Here is an 18,478-nt window from a genome sequence, read left to right on the forward strand (position 1 = left end):
GGCCAATAAAGTGATCTTTATCTTGCGTTAACAGCTGTATATGAACAGGAATAAGGGTAAGCGGTGGAGATGCAGTTTAGTATCTGAGGTTGCTGCAAACGACTCGCTTGAGGTTCAGTCTGTTGAAGTGAACAAACGAAGGAGGTGTCTGCACAAGCAAAGGGCGCGATCCAGAGATCCCAGCGGGCGCAGGACTCGCTGCTTAGTGGGCGGTGTTCAGTTTAAAGTGCACCTTTAGTCACCTTTTATGCCGTCCTTCTTCGCCGCCTTCATGTCCAGGAGATGGCGGTGGTGCTTCGATTTTTTTTTTTAGTAGGCAATACTGCAATTATACCAGCATTCCGCGCTGCAGAAAGTGGTCTTGTGCCGCTAACGTTTTCATTTTGCACGAAAAAGTTATAAATGTTGCATGACGCTGCAAGTGTACAGCTGAAGAAAAGCTGTGGCATCAGAACCGCAAAAAATAATACAAACCTTTCGGCACATTCGAAGTTACCGCCTTCAAACCTTACATTATAGACCCCCAAAAAAACAAATCATGTGCTACATACACCCCAAATAGGCGGACACCATTGTTGGGTGCAAAATATACATCTTTTATGCAAGTTGTAACCGATGCTATTATATTCCGTTTACAAAGGAGGTGCGTACAGAAGCAAGCGGAGTTGGCTGACTTTGCTTTTAGTATTTTTGTTTTTACTGCAGTTTTCCATGTACGTATCACTGGCCCTCGACCCCGGCTTTATCATGCACTCGCATACCGTTCCCTGCCCCGAAGTTACAGGACTTCGGTGACGTCATGAAAGGGCAGCTACACCCTGTAGTTCTGCGGTCGCCAAGAAACCGCGTTCTCGTGTACGTGCGCTGCCTAGCAACGGGCTCTTCTCTTGTCCAAAGGGTAGGAGTCAGTCGGCTTGGTCAGAATAAAAAAAAACAACTAAACTTGCAGCCGCTATAGCGTGGACGTCTCCGGTGAGTATTTACAACTGTTTTCTAAGAAGCCGGCAGCTCCAGTGCAGGATTTGGATGTCCAGCCTTTGGAAACGATGTTATTACAACCTCTATCAACCTCCCCCAGCTGAGCAAAACTAGAGACGAGGACGAGCCGAAGTTGTCGATGAGGTTAACGCTGCAGTTGCATGCTCGTGTTGCCTTCCCTGCGTGTGAAGTGGTTATCTGTGGGTCTCCGCAGCCGGGCTACGGCCCGGAGCTGATGGTGCAGCGGACGTGCAAGCTCTGTGGCACCGAGGGACGTCTCTGATTCCCCGCTGTGTTGAGGTGGAGAATGCGCCCTGCTCTGGAGACCGGCATCGACCCGCAGGTGCGTCGCCAGCGTGGTGGGGGGGTCGGATAGAAACGTGTCGGGCTCCTCAGTGATTGTGCTCCTGCCTGATCGCACGCTGTGGGCTTCGTGTTAAAAAGTACTGGTCCTGGCTGAAGTACGGTCTCGCCTGAACAGCCTTGTCTGTGCAGTGCTGTGTATGCATAAGAGTGGCTGTACATACACGTGAAAGTCCGTGTGAGCCGACCGCTCTCTCGGCGTCACCGCAGCGCTGTTTCTCGCCCGTTTTGGCTGCCGATGGCTGTGTGCTTCTTTTATATATATATATAAAAAAAGTTTTTTCCCTACGCACCCGCCCATCCCAGCTAAAGCAGCGTTTTAAGGTGGGATATGTCTCCTTGTTTCTTAAAGATCTTAGATGACCCTTACGAGACCTTCATGCAACGCCATCTCCGGCATTATGGGCTGTTCACCGGTAAGCTGAAGGCGGTGGGGGATTCGTGAAGATCCGCCTCCGGGTTGGTCAGAGATCTCTTGTGTGGAGACTTCGTAAGAACTCCCCGTGATCCCGACCTGCGGGTATTCTTACAGTCCGCAGAAACGGGGCTGCCTGGCTCTTCGGCGGTGGATGGCAATGCAGCTTCTCTGCTCCTGGGTCTGGGGTTGGACTTGGACACCTTCTGTTCGTACCAGCTGCTCCACCAACCCCAAGGAGCCCTTTGAGGGCAAACGTCTCTCTAAGGGCGCCTCGGCGGTGCAGGGGTCAGCTCTGGTGCCGCTGGGGTCAATCCCAGGCCTGGGGCGCTGTCCGTGTGGAGTCTGTATGTTCTCCCTGTGTTCGTGTGGGAGTTTCCTCCCACGGTCCGGACGCTGGCTGTGAGGGGTGTGCAGGTTTGTTCCTGCGTCTGCCCTGCGATGGACTAAGAGCCCATCCCAGGCGTATCCTACCTTGTGCCTGCTGCTTCCCGGGATCGGCTTCCGGGGATCCTGTGTGTGTGGCCCTGCGTGTAGGCTAAAGAGGGCAGAAACTGGATGAGTGCATTTGTGTGTGTGCGTCCTGCAGTGGACTTCCCTGTGGGATAGGCTCTGGGATAGCCAGAACCCTCAGGGAGGGATATAGGCTCTGGGTGGCGCTGTTGGAAATGGTGCCGCTCTGAGGCATCTGCCAGATCCTGGGGAGCAAGCCGAGGCATCTGAGTACGGATAAAAGCACCTAGAAAATCAACATCTTCAGTCAAAGTCAAAGTATCAAAGCGTTCTCTTGAGTGCTGTGGTAAAATCGTGGAAGAGTCTGGTAAAGTTCAGGTCATTCCAGGGTAGAAGTGTGCGGTAGAGTGTGGCACGTACCAGGGGCCGCCATCACGAAGCCTTGTTTTTGGCACCATTTTTTCACCGGCAGACGTTCATGTTTTCCTGCGGTAAGTTCTCACCAGGCCTGTCGTCAGGCTTGCGGGGATGGAATGGGACGCGCGTGAGTTCGGGGTGCTGCCTGGGGTCCCTCACCTGAGCCGCGGACATTTGCCGCGCCTGTAAGCCACTCTCCCAAGTGCCTCTGGGACTCGGGGTGAGGAGAAGGCCAGGGAATACATCCCTGCAGGCGACCCACTTACAAGCACCTGAAACGTGTGCCCGCCGATCCCATCAGGCAGGAACGCGGGGTGCCAGGGCGGTCTCGCAGCCGCGGGGAGCTGGGAGAGGAGCCGCGGATACCTCCTGCCTGACGACAACTCCCAGGACACCAACGGGTCGGCCTCCGACACCGAGGGGGACAAGGAAGGGACCAGAAAGACGCCCTGTGAGTGGAAAACGCCGCACGCGCTGCGCACACTCCCTGGACCCAATCCGTAGCGAAACTGCCTTTGTATATTCACTCCCTGGGGTGCTCCATCGATAATAGCACAACAACCTGGTTTCGGACTTTGGTTTTCAGCTGTTAGAAATTCTGAAATAACAGCACGATCAGAGGCGGCTCATTTTCATCTGTCGATGTCAGGGCACGAGCCAGGGTGGAAAGAAACACCAGCGACGGCCCTGACTGCTCATGATGGAAGCTCATTCTTGTTTTCCCCTGCCCAGACTCTCTCCTGCTGGAGCAGGCCCTGCTGAAGACCCGGCAGCTGGTGTTCGATGCGGAGGGGGGCCGGCGGGTGCCCCGCCTGCGCGCGCCCCGCAGCCTGTTCGCCATCCCCTCCCGGCAGGGCCCGTCCCAGGGCCCGCGCTGGCCCGTCGAGTGCGAGGTCATCAAGGAGGAAGTGCGGCACATCGGTGAGGCGTGCAGGCGACAGAGGGGCCAGGGGCTGCGTTGTCTTGTTTCTGTCTTATTTTTGCAATGCGAAAGGCTGGATTGTGTTATTGTGGTCTTATTTTTGCAATGCGAAAGGCTGGATTGTGTTATTGTGGTCTTATTTTTGCAATGCGAAAGGCTGGATTGTGTTATTGTTGTCTTATTTTAGCAATGCGAATGGCTGGATTGTGTTATTGTTGTCTTATTTTTGCAATGCGTGCGAAAGGCTGGATTGTGTTATTGTGGTCTTATTTTTGCAATGCGAAAGGCTGGATTGTGTTATTGTGGTCTTTTTTTTGCTATGCGAGAGGCTGGATTGTGTTATTGGTGTCTTATTTTTGCAATGCGAATGGCTGGATTGTGTTATTGTTGTCTTATTTTTGCAATGCGTGCGAAAGGCTGGATTGTGTTATTGTTGTCTTATTTTTGCAATGCGAAAGGCTGGATTGTGTTATTGGTGTCTTATTTCTGCAATGCGAAAGGCTGGATTGTGTTATTGTTGTCCGGCGAGAGAGAGCCCCCTGGAGTTCAGGGTTGCCGTGACAATGTTGCGGATTGCGGGGGGCGCCCCCCGGTGGCCTTTGCCCTTGCCCCCTCAGCTGCCTGCGGGAGTGTGGCTGAAGGCGGCCTTCCTCACGGCTTCCTCCTTGTCCGCCGCAGAGTGGGAGCCGGCCGAGCCGGAGGAGTTTTACCAACTGACGGGCTTTGAGCGGACCCCACTGTGTGTGGGAGAAGAGAGGGGCACCGTGGTGTACTGCATCGACTCAGGTACCTCCCGCATGGAAACACCAAGCTGTCCCTCTCACTCTCTGAGCCTGTCTTACTGTCACATCAAATTGACACAAGGAGCTAGGGCGATATTAGGGGGGAGCGGTGGCTCTGTGGCTCAGGACTGTGCCTGTGGCTGGAAGGTTGCCGGTTCAAATCCTGCAGCCGGCAGAGGAATCCTACTCTGTTGGGCCCCTGAGCAAGGCCCTTAACCCCAACTGCTCCAGGGGCACTGTACAATGGCTGACCCTGTGCTCTGACCCCCAGCTTCTCTCCCTGTCTGTGTCTCATGGAGAGCAAGCTGGGGTCTGCAAAAAGATGCATTCCTAATGCAAGAAATTGTATATGGCCAATAAAGTGATCTTATCTTATAATGGATAATATTAATAATATTATAATGGATAATAATTCCTTACACTTATAAAGCGCTTTACAGGTAATGGGGATCCCCTCCACCCCCACCAGTTTGCAGCCCCACCTGGATGATGCGCCAGTCCCCTCCCCACACACCAGCTCTCAGTGGGGACCCATCTGACCCATTTCCCAGTGACAGAAGCAGACTTAAATAGTGTGTCTCCGAATGACCTGCACGAGTCGGCGAACAGCTGTACTACACTGACGGGATTTGATTAGATTAAATAATAGAGTAGAAACCGCTGCCTGTAGTTACTTCTTCTGACAGGGCAACTATCTGTCTGTCTAAATGCTTTTCCATATAAATCCATACATCTGTCCTTTCCCTCCTTCTCTCTGCTCCTCTGCTTATCTGTATATGCGGGCGGCACAGTGGTGCAGGAGTTAGCGCTGGGGCTCTGGGTTCTGTTCCTGGGGTGCTTTCTGCGTGGAGTTTGTATGGCTTCCCTCCAGGTGCCCCAGTTTCCTCTCACACTCCAAAGACATCCTTGTAGGTTCTTTGGTTTCTGGTGAAAAGTGACCCCGATTCTGGGGGGTGTGCATGTTTGTTCTGCCCTGTGCCCCACCTTGTGCCTACTGCATGCTGGGATAGGCACCGGCTGCCCCCGTGACCCCGGACTGGATCAGGAGGTTTAGAACATGGTTGGTTGGGTCTGTACGTGCGTGGAGTGCAGCAGAATTACAGGGTGCAAGAGAACAGCTCTCGAACCCCGGACCGAGGTGAGGGAAGAGGTCCCAGCTCCTAATAAAACCGAGCGCGCTCTTATCCCCAGCGACGAAGAGCCCCTACTTCACCGGCGCGCGCGCGGGGGGCAGCCGCGGGCCGGCGAGAGACGCCTGCCCCAGCTCGGGCAAGGGGAGCGCCGACTCCGCCCTGGCCTTCGAGTCCAGGTTCGAAAGTGGGAACCTGCAGAAGGCGGTCCGAGTGTAAGTACAGTCCGCCTGCTGTTCGCTGAGCGGGTTCGCGGGCGCGTCGGCGTGCGCTGGCTGCAAAGGCTCCCGGAGAGCTGGAGAGGAGAAGGAGAACAGAAAAACCACATCAGCTTGAGCCTGCGGACAGCTCACACACGAAGGAGGCCCGACAGGACCAAACGCCTGGTTTCTTCCGTCTGCCTCTCAGTGCGGGATTAACCTCTACGTGATCCTTATTTATCCCCCGTTTGGCACAAATATCGTATCCAGAAATCCCAAAGCGAACCCTACCTGAACCCTACGTGTTAAACAATTGAGGGACATAAATATGCATTTCAGTATTATCTGCTTTTATATCGGCATACCTTGATTTTTTTCTTCAGAATATCTTATATAGCCCTGCGCAGTTTTTAAGACGGTGCGGTTTAAAAACTGGCGAGGCTCGTGGCGCAGGGCGGTCGCTCGCCCTGCCAGCCATGCCCTGTAACAGATCTGCCTTTCCCCCCCCGCCAGGGGCCTCCACGACTACGAGCTGACGCTGCGCGCCGACCTCTACACCACCAAGCACACGCAGTGGTATTACTTCCGGGTCCGGAACATGAAGGCGGGCATCACCTACAGGTTCACCATCGTCAACCTGATGAAGCCCAGCAGCCTGTACAACATGGGCATGAAGCCGCTGCTGTACTCCGAGCAGGAGGCCCGGGCTCGGGGCGTGGGCTGGAGGAGGGCGGGCGCCAACATCCGCTACTACCGGAACCAGCGCGATCAGGAGGGGCAGAGCCTGTATTCCCTGACCTGGACCTGCCAGTTCCCCCATGAGGGCGACACCTGCTACTTCGCGCAGTGCTACCCCTACACCTTCTCCGACTTGCAGCTCTACCTCGCCAGGGTTGCCAACCACCCGGTCCGGGCGCGGCACTGCAAGTTCCGGGTGCTGTGCCGGAGCCTGGCGGGCAACGCGGTGTACGTCCTCACCATCACCTCGCCGTCCCCCAGCCCGGCTGCCAGCCTGGCCAAGAGGGCGGTGGTGGTGACGGCCCGGGTGCACCCGGGGGAGACCAACAGCTCCTGGATGATGGCGGGCTTCCTGGACTTCCTCCTGGGCGACTCCCCGGACGCCCAGCTGCTGAGGGACACCTTCGTCTTCAAGGTCGTGCCCATGCTGAACCCGGACGGCGTGATCGTGGGCAACTACCGCTGCTCGCTGGCGGGGCGGGACCTCAACCGGAACTACGGCACCCTGCTGCGCGACGCCTTCCCCTGCGTGTGGCACACCAGGAACATGGTGAAGAGGTGAGGGCCGCCGGCACAGGGCAGGGGCACTGGGGATGAACCAGCACGGCGCTAAGAGACTGCCTCTCCCTCCCGGCTGGTTCAAAGGTCAAAGGGCTCCAGGGGGGCGTGCTTGTCACAGTGCACGGTGCACCTCTGGAGTGGCTCCAGGCTGAAGCAGGCGGGGATCAGTTAGAAGGAATTCCCCCAGGTTTTTTTTTTTTTGTGGCGGCCCTAACATCCTTCGTCGGGGCCCCTGAAGTTCAGTCCCCTGCTGTATTTGAACCGAAGGCGTGTTTTGCTGTGCAGCCACATTGGTTTGCAGTTAGTCCTGTGTAAGCACATAAGGCAGGCTGCACGCAAGAGGCAGCTGTCTGGCCCGCTGGGAAGTTAGGTGCCGATTGATCCAAGGCGCGCATCCGGCTGTTTCTCGAAGGACACCGCGGCATCAGCTTCCACATGGCTCCCGGTAAAGGGGTTTTCCTTGTGGATTCCCGAATCCGACCGCGTTCGGGGTGCGGCTGTCTGACCGGCACTCCGCCCTGGTCCCCTTCCAGGCTCGTGGCTGAGAGGGAGGTCGTCCTGTACTGCGACTTCCACGGCCACAGCAGGAAGCACAACGTCTTCATGTACGGCTGCGACAACAAGAGCAGCCCCGCCCAGAGGCTGCTGGAGCGCGTCTTCCCTCTGATGATGAGCAAAAACGCCACTGACATGGTGAGACTGCTTTCCTGTGTCCTGTTTCCTGCATGCGACTGTTACCTGGGGTGTACGGCTAGTGTTATCAACCTGTAGGTTAAGCACTGCTTCTTTCTTAATTAGTTTGGTCATTTCAGTTGAGAGAGTTTAGATCCCAGATGTTTACATGTATTATAATAAAACATCCTTGTATGCAATATATCGTATAATCCTATATATATCCTATATATATATTTCTAAATATAAAATGTAAAATCCTATATTAATAGGATTAATATAATATAACATCCTTTGTTATAATAAAACATCCTTCTGTGAGCCTACAGTGCCTGTGAAAGTATCTTGACAATACTGTCAGTCTTCACCATTGACAGTAAGAACAATGGTGGATAAGAAGAACAGGGGAAAAAGATTCTGTCTGAAAGTGGTCAACAAAGGCACTGCCAACAAAGGACAATGCCATCGGCCGACAAAAAGGAAGGGGAATGATTTCTCTTGCGCGTTGTTGTTGTTGTTGTTGTTGTTGTTGTTGTTGTTGTTGTTGTTGTTGTTTTTTAATTCCCTTTCCTTCCCTGGCGCGTGCTTCCAGTTCTCTTACAAGGGCTGTAAGTTCAGAGTGCAGAAGAGCAAGGAGGGGACAGGGCGGATCGTCATGTGGAGGATGGGGATCACGAACAGCTACACCATGGAGTCCACCTTTGGGGGTTCCACTCTGGGTGAGGGACCAGGTGCATCTGCATCTGTATGCATATACATTCCCGTCCGCTGTGTAGAAAGTCATCACAGTAATGAAGGTTCCTGATTTAGGATTCGCTCCTGCAGCCTCTGTGCCTCTGTGCCTCTGTTGAGGTCTCTCCAGCAACACTACACCCTCCTGTGCATTCATATGCTTGTAACAAGTCATGCATTTTTTGATAGGTGGCAGAAAAGGAACCCATTTTACCACACAGGACTTAAAGTCTTTGGGCTATTACTTCTGCGACACCCTCCTAGACTACTGCGACCCAGACCAGTCTAAGGTGAGGTTTTAACAAACCGTAGGCAGGCAGGGACATAAAGAACTGTTTAAGGTAAAAACGCGATAACTCATACAATTTATTTTAGCAGAGAACTTTACCTATTATTAATTTAGTTAAGGTTGTTTTAGCATTGTTGGAATATTTAAAGTTTAGGAAACAACAGTACCCAATCGGATAAATGCACTACTAAACAGGCACACCCCCCAAAATGAATATATATAGGGGCAGAGCAGTGGCACTGTGGCTTCGGATCTGTGGCTGGAAGGTTGCCGGTTCATATCCCGTGGCCGGCAGAGGAATCTTACTCCGTTGGGCCCCTGAGCAAGGCCCTTCACCCCAACTGCTCCAGGGGCGCCTTATAAATAGCTTCTCTCTTCCCGTCTGTGTGCCTGTGTGTCTTATGGAGAGCAAGCTGGGGTATGCGAAAAGACAATTTCCTAATGCAAGAAATTGTGTATGGCCAATAAAGTGATCTTATCTTATATAGATAACCCATTTGTATCCAGGTTTAGAGCTTTCAAAAGCTGAGTGTGGTACGCTGCGTTCTGAAAACATACAGATGGCACAAGCAGCTTCAGGAAAACCAAGCCAAGCCTTTAGCTAGGCTTTTCCTTGACTGTACATTACACCTGAAGATACAGGGAGAGGGGCGGTTTAAAAGGAATCCCGAATGCACAAAAGCACTCTTTTCCTCACCTGGGGTTCTGTCCCGCACTGCAGACCTACCTGTGCATGAAGGAGCTGTGCGAGATGCTCCACCAGGAGATCCGGAAGAAGCTGGAAAATCTGGGCAGGGAAGCGGACTCCAGCGTCGCCCTGAGTGACGTATCCGTCTCCGACATTGAGTCCAGGTGAACCCACAGACCAATTTCTTTCTTCCTTTTTATTCCATTATGGGGTGGGCAGTTTCCTCACGGGGAACGTCTTGTCTGTCCGTAGTCCTCAGCAGCTTACAGATGGGTTGTCTTCCAGCCTTGTGCTGGTCTTCCTTATCTGCAAAAGAAAGTAGCACTAGTGAGTTTGCCGTTTTTAGCACTTACTGTGTTTTGTGTTTCACTGATACTGCTGCTCATCATTAAGGTCATCTTCCGAGGAGCTGTGTTACTTTTTTTTATATTTCTCCCTTTTTTTTTTAATTTGTGCATTCAGCCTTAAGGAGATGCAGTCTGAAGGGTAAGAAAACCGGTTGAACAGGCTTTACAGTCTTGGCACGGTTTGCACGCTGGCCTTCTCAAATGTGTCGAATTTTGCATCTCAAGAAACCCTGATTACCTGATACGGCCGTTCTCCCGGGGGTTGTCCCTCAGTTGAAATGTATATCTACACGCACGCCATGCGGTCTTGAAGAGATGAACTAATGGATGTTCCTTGTCCTCTTCGCAGTACGAGTGGCTCAAACAGCACTGAGTCGGATGGTCTGCCTGCCCATCTGCTGGATCTTGCACACAAGGTACGGGATGAAGCTGGTTTACACAAGTGACCTGCAGGAAGGTCATCCAGGCCAGCAGTAAAAATGTGCACAGGTCTACTTGGAACCTGTAAGAGTCTTTGGATGGGACTGTTTTCTCAGCATCGCGATGTGCTTGTTCGCTGAGTGTAGGTGAGCTTATTTGGCTGCTGTTACACACCACACTATAAAAACGCTGTGAACATCAGCCAGGATAAAGAACATAACCTTCAGCTATTTTAAGCAGTTATTTAAATATACAGTGGTGACCATCCACAGAAACTGAAGCTCTGGAAATACAGGATTTTTAAACCCATGTTCTCTTTAGTATGTAAGATCTCTTCAAGCCCAGTCTTGCAAGGCTGTGCTAGAGAACACACTGAGCACAGTTAGGGCTGGTAAATTCTGAGAGGATCTGTCACCCGGAAAATCCAGCTATTAGCAACTCTGTGGATTTTTTGGTTAATGCTTTGGTTTAGATGTCTATTATAACTGTATATTAATATTATTAATAACACATTATTATCTATAAATGGTATTAATGTGTATTACAAGTGTGTTACAAATATGACTATAATAGTATTATAAAAAAGTTATTATATGATATCCCAGTTAGAGGAATGGTTCAGTTTAGGGTCAAGATTAGGTTTTTGTTGCTAATATGCAGTGAGTCTATGGTGCAGGCTGGTTATTATCTCTTATAAAAAGGTTCTATTCATAAAATGCTTAGAAATGGCCTTTACAACACCGGCTCTAAAGTGACACCCTTTTCTGTGCTGAAGTTTACACAGAAGAAGAAGCATCTGAGGACGAGGAAGGAGAGGAACAGACTGCGCCTTGGGCACGTGCAGAGCAGAGAGCAGAAGGCGCTTCGTGGAAACATGAGCCTCCCGGTAGGAATTAGCTGCTGGTGTGTCAGCGAGAGGGCGGCTGAGGCCCTGGGCTCAGTTCTGCACCTGGGGTGCTGTCTCCATGGAGTCTGCATGTTCCCCTCGTGTTTGCGTGAGTTTCCTCCCAGAACCCAAAGACATGCTGGTCGCTTAATTGCCTTCTGGGAAAATTGGCCCTGGTGAATGTGGGTTTCTGTGTCCCCTGATGGACCACCGTCCCATCCAGGAGTGTCCCGTCCTGCCCCCTTTGCTGGCCATGATCGAATGACTATGGTCGTTTTAGTTGTGGTAGTTGCACAGGAGTTTCAGCAAATAAGTTTAACTTGCAGAAGTGCTTGCAGAGTGCTTGGTAGTGCACAGTATGACTTCTGTCAAAGCCATGTCACAGAGATCGGTTCTTTTTCAGCCATTTTTATGAACTGAAACTACCAGGCTTAGTATTTATCTGGATTTTCCACTCCAAGGAGCGTGACTTGGTTTTATTTTTCTGCAGTTTAGAAAATAAACTAAGATCCAGTTTAAACTTGGCTGTGTCCCTTAGCAATTCATAAAGTACCACCAAGAAAAGGCAGCATGGAGGAATCTCCCAAGCTGCACTGTGGCACTCCGATAGGTTCAAAACCTGACGGGAAGGCACCTGTTTTACTTAATGTATATTTCCCATCCTGAGCACTTCAGTTAAACCCCTTTTTTGGACTGCAGAGCTCCGCAGCTCTGCTCGCGGATCAAGGGATGAAGAGGGAGGCTCAAGAGAAGCCAGGGAGTGGAACGAGCCAAGAGAGGAAAATCAAAAAGGTAGGGATGCCTGTAAACCGTCTGTATCAGGCCATGCAGTGGGTTAGTGAAAAACTACCTGTTTTTCCCGACACCTCTGTCTTTGGGTCTTGCTCCCCCCCCCACACACACACACCTCTCTCTGCAGGTGCAGCATATCCGTACGGAGCGCAACAGGACAGGACGGGCTTGGATTCCCCATCCTTCCACTGGGATAGCAGTCATCGGGGAAGGGAGACTGTGGGACAGCAACCAGGAGAAGGTACATGCTCCCAAAATAGCTTTGCCAGTTTAAATAGAATACATGTGTCACGGTATATCCCCCTACTTCGACAGCCTGGCTTTGCAGTTTGAGTTTGTGCCATGCTCCCACAACTCTTTGAGTAAATAAGTGCCTCCTGCTCTCAGATTTAAATGCACTTCCACTTGTGTCTCCTGGTTTGTGTTTCACTCTTCATTTTGAAGCAGTTCATTGCATTGACTTTGAGGACTCAGAGCCTTTGAGGACTTTGAATACTTGTATAATGTCCCCTTCAGGACTCAAAAGGTTCAGTTCCTTCAGCCTGTCAGTGTGAGACACTCCCTTCAGACTAAAGAGACTCAGTTCCTTCAGCCTGTCAGTGTGGGACACTCCCTTCAGACTAAAGAGACTCAGTTCCATCAGCCTGTCAGTGTGGGACTGGGATGTATCTGCTTTCTCTTCTCTGGACTGATTCCAGAACAGCAGCATCTTTTCTGTAACACGGTGGCTGATTCCAGAACAGCAGCATCTTTTCTGTAACACGGTGACAAAAACTTTAACACACACGCTGCTACACAATTTTAAAATAACATTATTTTTTTCTATATTCCACTTTTAACTGCTGCACATATGCTAACACATTTATTTACATTTTTTAACACTTAAACACATTGTCTGGAAGATGTAAATAAAGTGTCAACAAACTTCTCGGCCTTTTTTTTAAAGTAGCATCTTCTTCTCTCAATGTTTTCCCACTGTCGTGTTCTGAAGGATTTGCAGAGAATAAGCCTATCGTTTTCTCTGTTTTAGAATGCGTATTTAGAAGCCGTGACAGCTGCCTATCTGCGCAGTGGAGGAATGTTTACTGCTGCTCAACAGACTGTTACAGGTACGTAATGCTGAAGACTTGAACTTTGTGCCTGTTTTTTTCAGCCGTTCCAGTCAGCAATTGTAAACAAGCTTTCAAACTGGTCAATTTTTACTGTCACGTCAAACGAAAACAGATTGTCATCCTCGTCTGCTCTAGTGTAGCAGGAAATCTGAAGGGTGTAGGATGAGAAAGTGCTTTGTCCATGTGTAAGAATGTGTTTTCAGGGACTAATACAATAAGTGTCAGTAAGGGCTTCAGCGTTTAGCGTTATTTGTGATAACTGTGCTTTCTAATTGAGGAACGCTGAAAATCTTGTTAATTATAACTTGCTAACCTGTAGACGTACCACATCTGAAATACTCAAGTGTGAAGACTGACGCTGGCATGAAGAGTTCAGTCAAAGCACCAGCTACTGCAGAGAGTGGTTTGTATTTCCCATCAGCTGGTTCGTTTTCCGTGCCTTGTCTCTGTAGATTGGTGATGGGGTAGTCCTGCTTTTGTAAGGGACTAGTTAAAATACGCAATGTCGTTTACAACACCCCGTTTTTTACAAAAGTGGAAAAATAAATGTCTGTCTGCTTGGTTCTGGTGGGCCTGCCAGCGGGAGAGTTCGAGTGGGCCAGCGGGTCCGGCAGCCGGCAGCGCCTGCGCGCCCTGACCTCGCAGCGCCGGCCCCTCGCCATGGCCTCCATCCAGCAGCACTGCACCCTGGAGTTCCCCGGCAGGGACCGCGGCGCCCCCCTCAGGCAGCATCCCCTGCCCTTCGACTGGGAGCTGGAGGTCACCACCCGGAGGCAGCCCGCTGTCAGGAGAGGTCTGGCATCCCTGTCGCTCATCTTGCCCCCTGGAGCCCGAGCTCCCCGCAGGGTGGGGGGAGTCTGGGACAGAGCCCAGGACAGAGTGTAGTACCCTGAGCCCGGGACAGCCCTGCAGTACCCTGAGCCTTGGACAGCCCTGCAGTACCCCTGAGCCCAGGACAGAGTGCAGTGGGACAGCCCTGCAGTACCCCTGAGCCCAGGACAGAGTGCAGTGGGACAGCCCTGCAGTACCCCTGAGCCCAGGACAGCGTGCAGTACCCCTGAGCCCGGGACAGAGTGCAGTACCCCTGAGCCCGGGACAGAGTGCAGTACCCCTGAGCCCGGGACAGAGTGCAGTATCCCTGAGACGGGACAGAGTGCAGTACCCCTGAGCCCAGGACAGAGTGCAGTACCCTGGCTTCATTCACGTCCGGCTGGCTCAGATCCTCCTAATCAGGACAGGAGGTGCTCTCCCTCACACAGGATGGGAGTGTAGAAGAGGCTACCCAGCCATGTTGTTGAAGCCGACTCCTTGGCTCTGTCAAGAAAACGGCTGGTTGAGATCTCTGGTTCACATAACCACCCACTACCAGACAGGCTGGGTGGGCCGTGTGGTTTCCCCTCATGTGTCCCCTTTCTGATGGTCCTACGCTGGGCCTTGCCTGAATTGCATCGATTTCTCACGCTTGCTGAGCAGCAGGAATTGTAATGCCACTTAATTACAGAAGGGTACAAGTTTGCAAGTGTTGCACACCATCCACTTTTTTTTGCTGTTTTCACCTGGCACATACAGACAGATTTTTCATGGAGCTGTGTTAACATGATCTGGCTCTGCGTGTGTTTCCTTAGGAAGGACACCCTCGGCTTACGTACTGCCCTCCTCCTTACACAGGTAATCCTAGCACCTGAGCACAATCAGAATATGTGTTGTCTGCTTCGCCAGAAATACTTCATGGCATGATTTTTGTAAATTTGCTCCAGTTTAGATTCCATTTTAAATTTGCCTCCCTCCCCTTTAATATTATATGTTCTTGCTCATTGTTTTGTTTCAAATAATCAATTAGGTTATCCTGTGTGAGCGTGAACTAAACCATTATTCTGACACGTTGAGTTGTTGATACAGAGGCAGCACTAGGATTGTGGATGGTAGGGGATGATCATTAATCATCTGGTGACTTGTTTCGATCTTCAGAGAACGATTTCCCAACGCACTTACTGATGGAAAGGGGCACTGGTGCATCGTTGGAGCTTTCATCTTTAGGGGGGCGTCTGGCCTGAAGACAGCAGTATTTTTAGTAGCATGAATTTAAAAAAATGTAGAAACAATTTAGGGCAGCTCTCTGTTTTATTTTTTTGATCATTCACAAAAATAGACCATTATACTCTTCTTTTTTTTTCCTGGAATGTCTTATGTAGGCCTCCAACTTTAGCCACAAGTCAGGTGGTGCAAAGCAGGGTGGTCCCAGAGTTCCCAGTATCCAATGGCTTGGTGGCCTCCAGGTCGTCCAGTTCCATCAGCGCTCCAGCCCCGGGCCCAAAGCCCAGTCAGGAGTCGAGGGTCCGGCCGGCCAGAGTTTCAGTCCGCTATTTGTCCCATGAAACAGCCACATCCAGCTCCGACACCTTGGAAACCAACAAGAGCACCCAGGAGAGGCCCAGTGTCTCAGGTGACCCTCCTCCGGCCTTCAGAAAAACAACACCGTCGCAACAGACCTTACATCATGCATTGGCAGGGTTGCATTTTTACCCTGGTTTTTTAGCACTCTGTCTATTGTGGCTCTGAATACTTAAGTTATTAGTAATCCCTAAAAAACAAAAATGCCTAAAATGCAGTTCTATTCAAAACCTTGTCTCTAGCCGGTCAGTAGCCTCCTCTTTAAGTTTAAGTGGGGCAGATGAAAAACTTTGCTGCTTCTTACCTGAGTACGCCTTCAGAAGCAGCATTTTTACGTAAAGCTATTGTTTTAGTCTGCTGAGGAAAAAAAGACATCTTTTACAAACATCTTGCCTGCTGTGTTTTTTTTTTATTCATCAGAAGCTTTTGGTCTGGATGCTGTGGGCAGCGATAGAGGACACCCCAAGCCTGACAGGGCGGTCAGGAGGCCCGCAATGGACACTCAGACTTTCTTGCCCGATTTAAAGAGACAGGACTCGGGCCCAAAGCTGCAGGGTCAAAGGTGACAGCACAGCGTGTGCAGTTTGTAGCAGCAGTGATGCGATGAAAGCGCTGGCCTTGAAGTACACAACCTCCATCATGTCTGCAAAGCAGAAGCTACTTTCGCACACTTGCTGTTAGGAAAATGCAACTAAAAATATCCAAATGAGCTTGGAATCAAAACAGATCAGCCAAGCCAGCACAGAGGTTTCCCCAAGTTATGACCAGCTCTTCGTCTAGGATAAATTGGAACAGATCCAACTAAAGCTGAACTGTAACAGCCTTAGGCTGGAGACAGTTTAGAGGTGCATGAAACCTTCTGGGTCCAAGGCACTTGAGCCCTGATCGGTATTATAGTATGCACAGATTTTCAATGTCGTGTTATGTGATGTTTCATTAGTGCTCTTTCACTATATTCACTGATGCCTCAAGATAAGATTCACAACCTAAAAAAAACGCCTCGCCTGTTGTGAGCACTTCCAGCGCTCTATCAAACCTGCTAAAAGTGGGCTAGATGTGGAGCAAATTGTGGGGCCACAAAGTGTTATTTTGTGGGTATTCAGGCCCTTGTTTTCGATATGTGTGCGGGAGCAAAGCGAGCTCCCAGAAGGCCAAGTGCGCGAGGTGGTGATGATGGACGCTCTGGAGGGAGCAACTGTGAGGAACACTGGGTAGTGAGGGGACATCGGGACCAGGTCCAGCCGTGCGATTTTTGTACTGTGTAGCAGCTGGGCTGTAGCTTTTGTCCTCCATTGAGAGAATCAGAATCGTTTTCCTGCAAATGAAACTTCCAGCTTTGGCCACTCGGACGCCAAAATGCGTATTTCATCTTCACATCACATCATCGTTCCTAACGGGACCTGCTTTCTAGACCCCAGTCGCCGTGGCTCGGAAAGACCCTCCCGTCTCGGCCCGCGTTGGTTCTGACGGTCGAATTCCTTGTGTCCGTCAGGTGCTCGCGCTCCGCCCCCGAGGACGTGGCGGCTGACCTCGGGCCCCTGGCTATCTCGTGCCCTCGGGCCCCCCAACAGCCCGAGAGGGCGGAGCCACAGAGGGAGAGGATGCAAAAACTGCAGAGGCTCAGCAAGGCAAAACTGGGCAGACCCCCGCCTCCAGGAGGAGCGAGAGGGACACCCAGGGAAACAGGAAGGGAGGAGGGCCGGGCAGGAAGTGATGTCAGACCTGTGGGTTCCGCCCCCTCCCACAGCGGCTCCGGGGAAGGAAAATTCCAGACGGTAGCGCGGAGTCCAGCCCCGGAGGGTCCAGTTCCCGCGGATGTGCCGCGGGACCCTCTGTGAGAAGCTCTGAAAGTAACTGCCCTCCTGTTGAAACACAGGTGGCTCGAACCCGGGTCTCGATTTGATTCAGAATGCCCCGCCCGCCCCACCTGTTCAGATGTCAAACCCAGCTCTGTCTGGCGGGACGTCCCACTCTCAGGTGACACGGTTGAGATTAGCATGGGCCAAAGATTTTTATTATTCAATCTAAGCGTAGGTCTTGCATCTTAATTGAGTATATCATTTCATTTAAAAAAAAAAATGTTTGATATTTTTATACCTTTAAGTTTGCAAATAAAGACATTAAGTGGTGAATTTGGAAAAAAAACTTGCAGTTGTGTGTACTGTCCACTGTTATTCAATTTCATTTTTGCTACTATGACGGGACCTTAGATTTATAACAAGGTTTTTTGTTACTTAAAAACACAATCCAGTCTGACTTGTTAAAAGGAAATGAAACTTTGATGTTTTGATGTGTATGTAAATATTTTGATGGGGGGACACTGTTCCTGGCATTGTTTTTTTACCCAGTGGACTGGTCTGGTCTGTCTAAAACAGTGCTAAAACAGGACATTTTTAAACAATCCTGTAATCGACTGCTTAAAGTGGAACTAAGTAGCGGATCTGTTAGACGTAAGGTGAACTCATGTGCTGGGCGAGAGGGAGATGAAACAGGGAAATTGCAGACAGAGGGCTGACAAGGGCTGAGCTTTGTCAGGCATGCAGGAAGAAGTGGTGCTCGGGGACCAAGGCCGGTGAATGAGCAGTTGAGCAGTCCAGGGCACAAAGAGGAATCTGTGAGAGTGGTCAGGGTCAGAGCCAGAAGACAAAGCACTGGAGCACAAGGGCAGTCCAAGCCCTGGTCATAAATACATAGGAGGGCCCCAAACCAAGTGGAACGCAGCTTGTGGCATGGAGGGTAAATCCAGAAGACGTGGATCTGAATGGACGGAGCACTGGTCAAGAATCCAGGGACAGGCAAGCAAGACGCAGGGGCACAGGGAACAAAGTGGGTCAGGAACTCGAAAGTGAGCTAGGATCGGAGCGGTACCTTCTCCCACAGACTCCAATACCAAACCTGAGCTTTGTCAGATCACAGTTTAACTACCCTGAACCACCTGCAGTGGACCTGGTCATAAGCTGCCTCCAGGTGGTCCAGGTCACCTGTCAGTTATCTGCGGCAACCAGCGCTGACTGACAGGTGAGAAGAGGTGTTGCCGGCTGCCTTGTCAATGCTACTGTAGAGCATGACAAATCCTTAGTATACTAACTTGCAACACATTTACAGCAGCATTTGATGAAATCGCACCAGCAAACTCTGATTATATACAGCACCACCACCCCCATACACCACACTTACAATTAATACTTTA

The 18,478-nt window shown here is 50.9% G+C and overlaps 1 protein-coding gene across 4 annotated transcripts; it reads left to right on the forward strand.

Moving 5' to 3' along the window:
• Positions 1-834: 834 nt before the first annotated feature.
• On the forward strand, positions 835-17,433 carry agbl2 (AGBL carboxypeptidase 2). 4 transcript variants are annotated; one of them, XM_088611726.1, is made up of 23 exons: positions 835-972; positions 1,079-1,321; positions 1,694-1,757; positions 2,928-3,077; positions 3,359-3,547; positions 4,227-4,334; positions 5,522-5,675; positions 6,174-6,956; positions 7,493-7,652; positions 8,224-8,350; positions 8,553-8,653; positions 9,374-9,504; positions 10,037-10,103; positions 10,883-10,993; positions 11,693-11,785; positions 11,913-12,026; positions 12,816-12,894; positions 13,217-13,300; positions 13,478-13,690; positions 14,523-14,565; positions 15,090-15,340; positions 15,709-15,850; positions 16,781-17,433. In XM_088611726.1, exons 2-23 carry the CDS (start codon positions 1,286-1,288, stop codon positions 17,124-17,126), a joined length of 3,546 nt encoding a protein of 1,181 aa, XP_088467852.1. In that variant the 5' UTR covers positions 835-972; positions 1,079-1,285; the 3' UTR covers positions 17,127-17,433. The 4 variants fall into 4 exon arrangements, with proteins under 4 accessions (XP_088467852.1, XP_088467855.1, XP_088467853.1 ...); XM_088611728.1 differs by having other exon boundaries at positions 853-972; positions 1,193-1,321; XM_088611729.1 differs by lacking the exon at positions 13,217-13,300.
• The last annotated feature ends 1,045 nt before the right edge of the window (positions 17,434-18,478 follow it).

This window comes from Lepisosteus platostomus, chromosome 18, assembly GCF_059453375.1.
Source record: "Lepisosteus platostomus isolate fLepPlt1 chromosome 18, fLepPlt1.hap1, whole genome shotgun sequence".
Lineage (NCBI taxonomy): Eukaryota > Metazoa > Chordata > Actinopteri > Semionotiformes > Lepisosteidae > Lepisosteus > Lepisosteus platostomus.

Coding starts and splice junctions, on each gene's coding strand:
- agbl2 (XM_088611726.1), top strand. CDS start 1,286: ATGCGCCCTGCTCTGGAGACCGGCATCGACCCGCAG. Junction 6,957..7,492: donor ACCAGGAACATGGTGAAGAG/GTGAGGGCCGCC, acceptor GTCCCCTTCCAG/GCTCGTGGCTGAGAGGGAGG. Junction 12,895..13,216: donor TGCTCAACAGACTGTTACAG/GTACGTAATGCT, acceptor GCTAACCTGTAG/ACGTACCACATCTGAAATAC.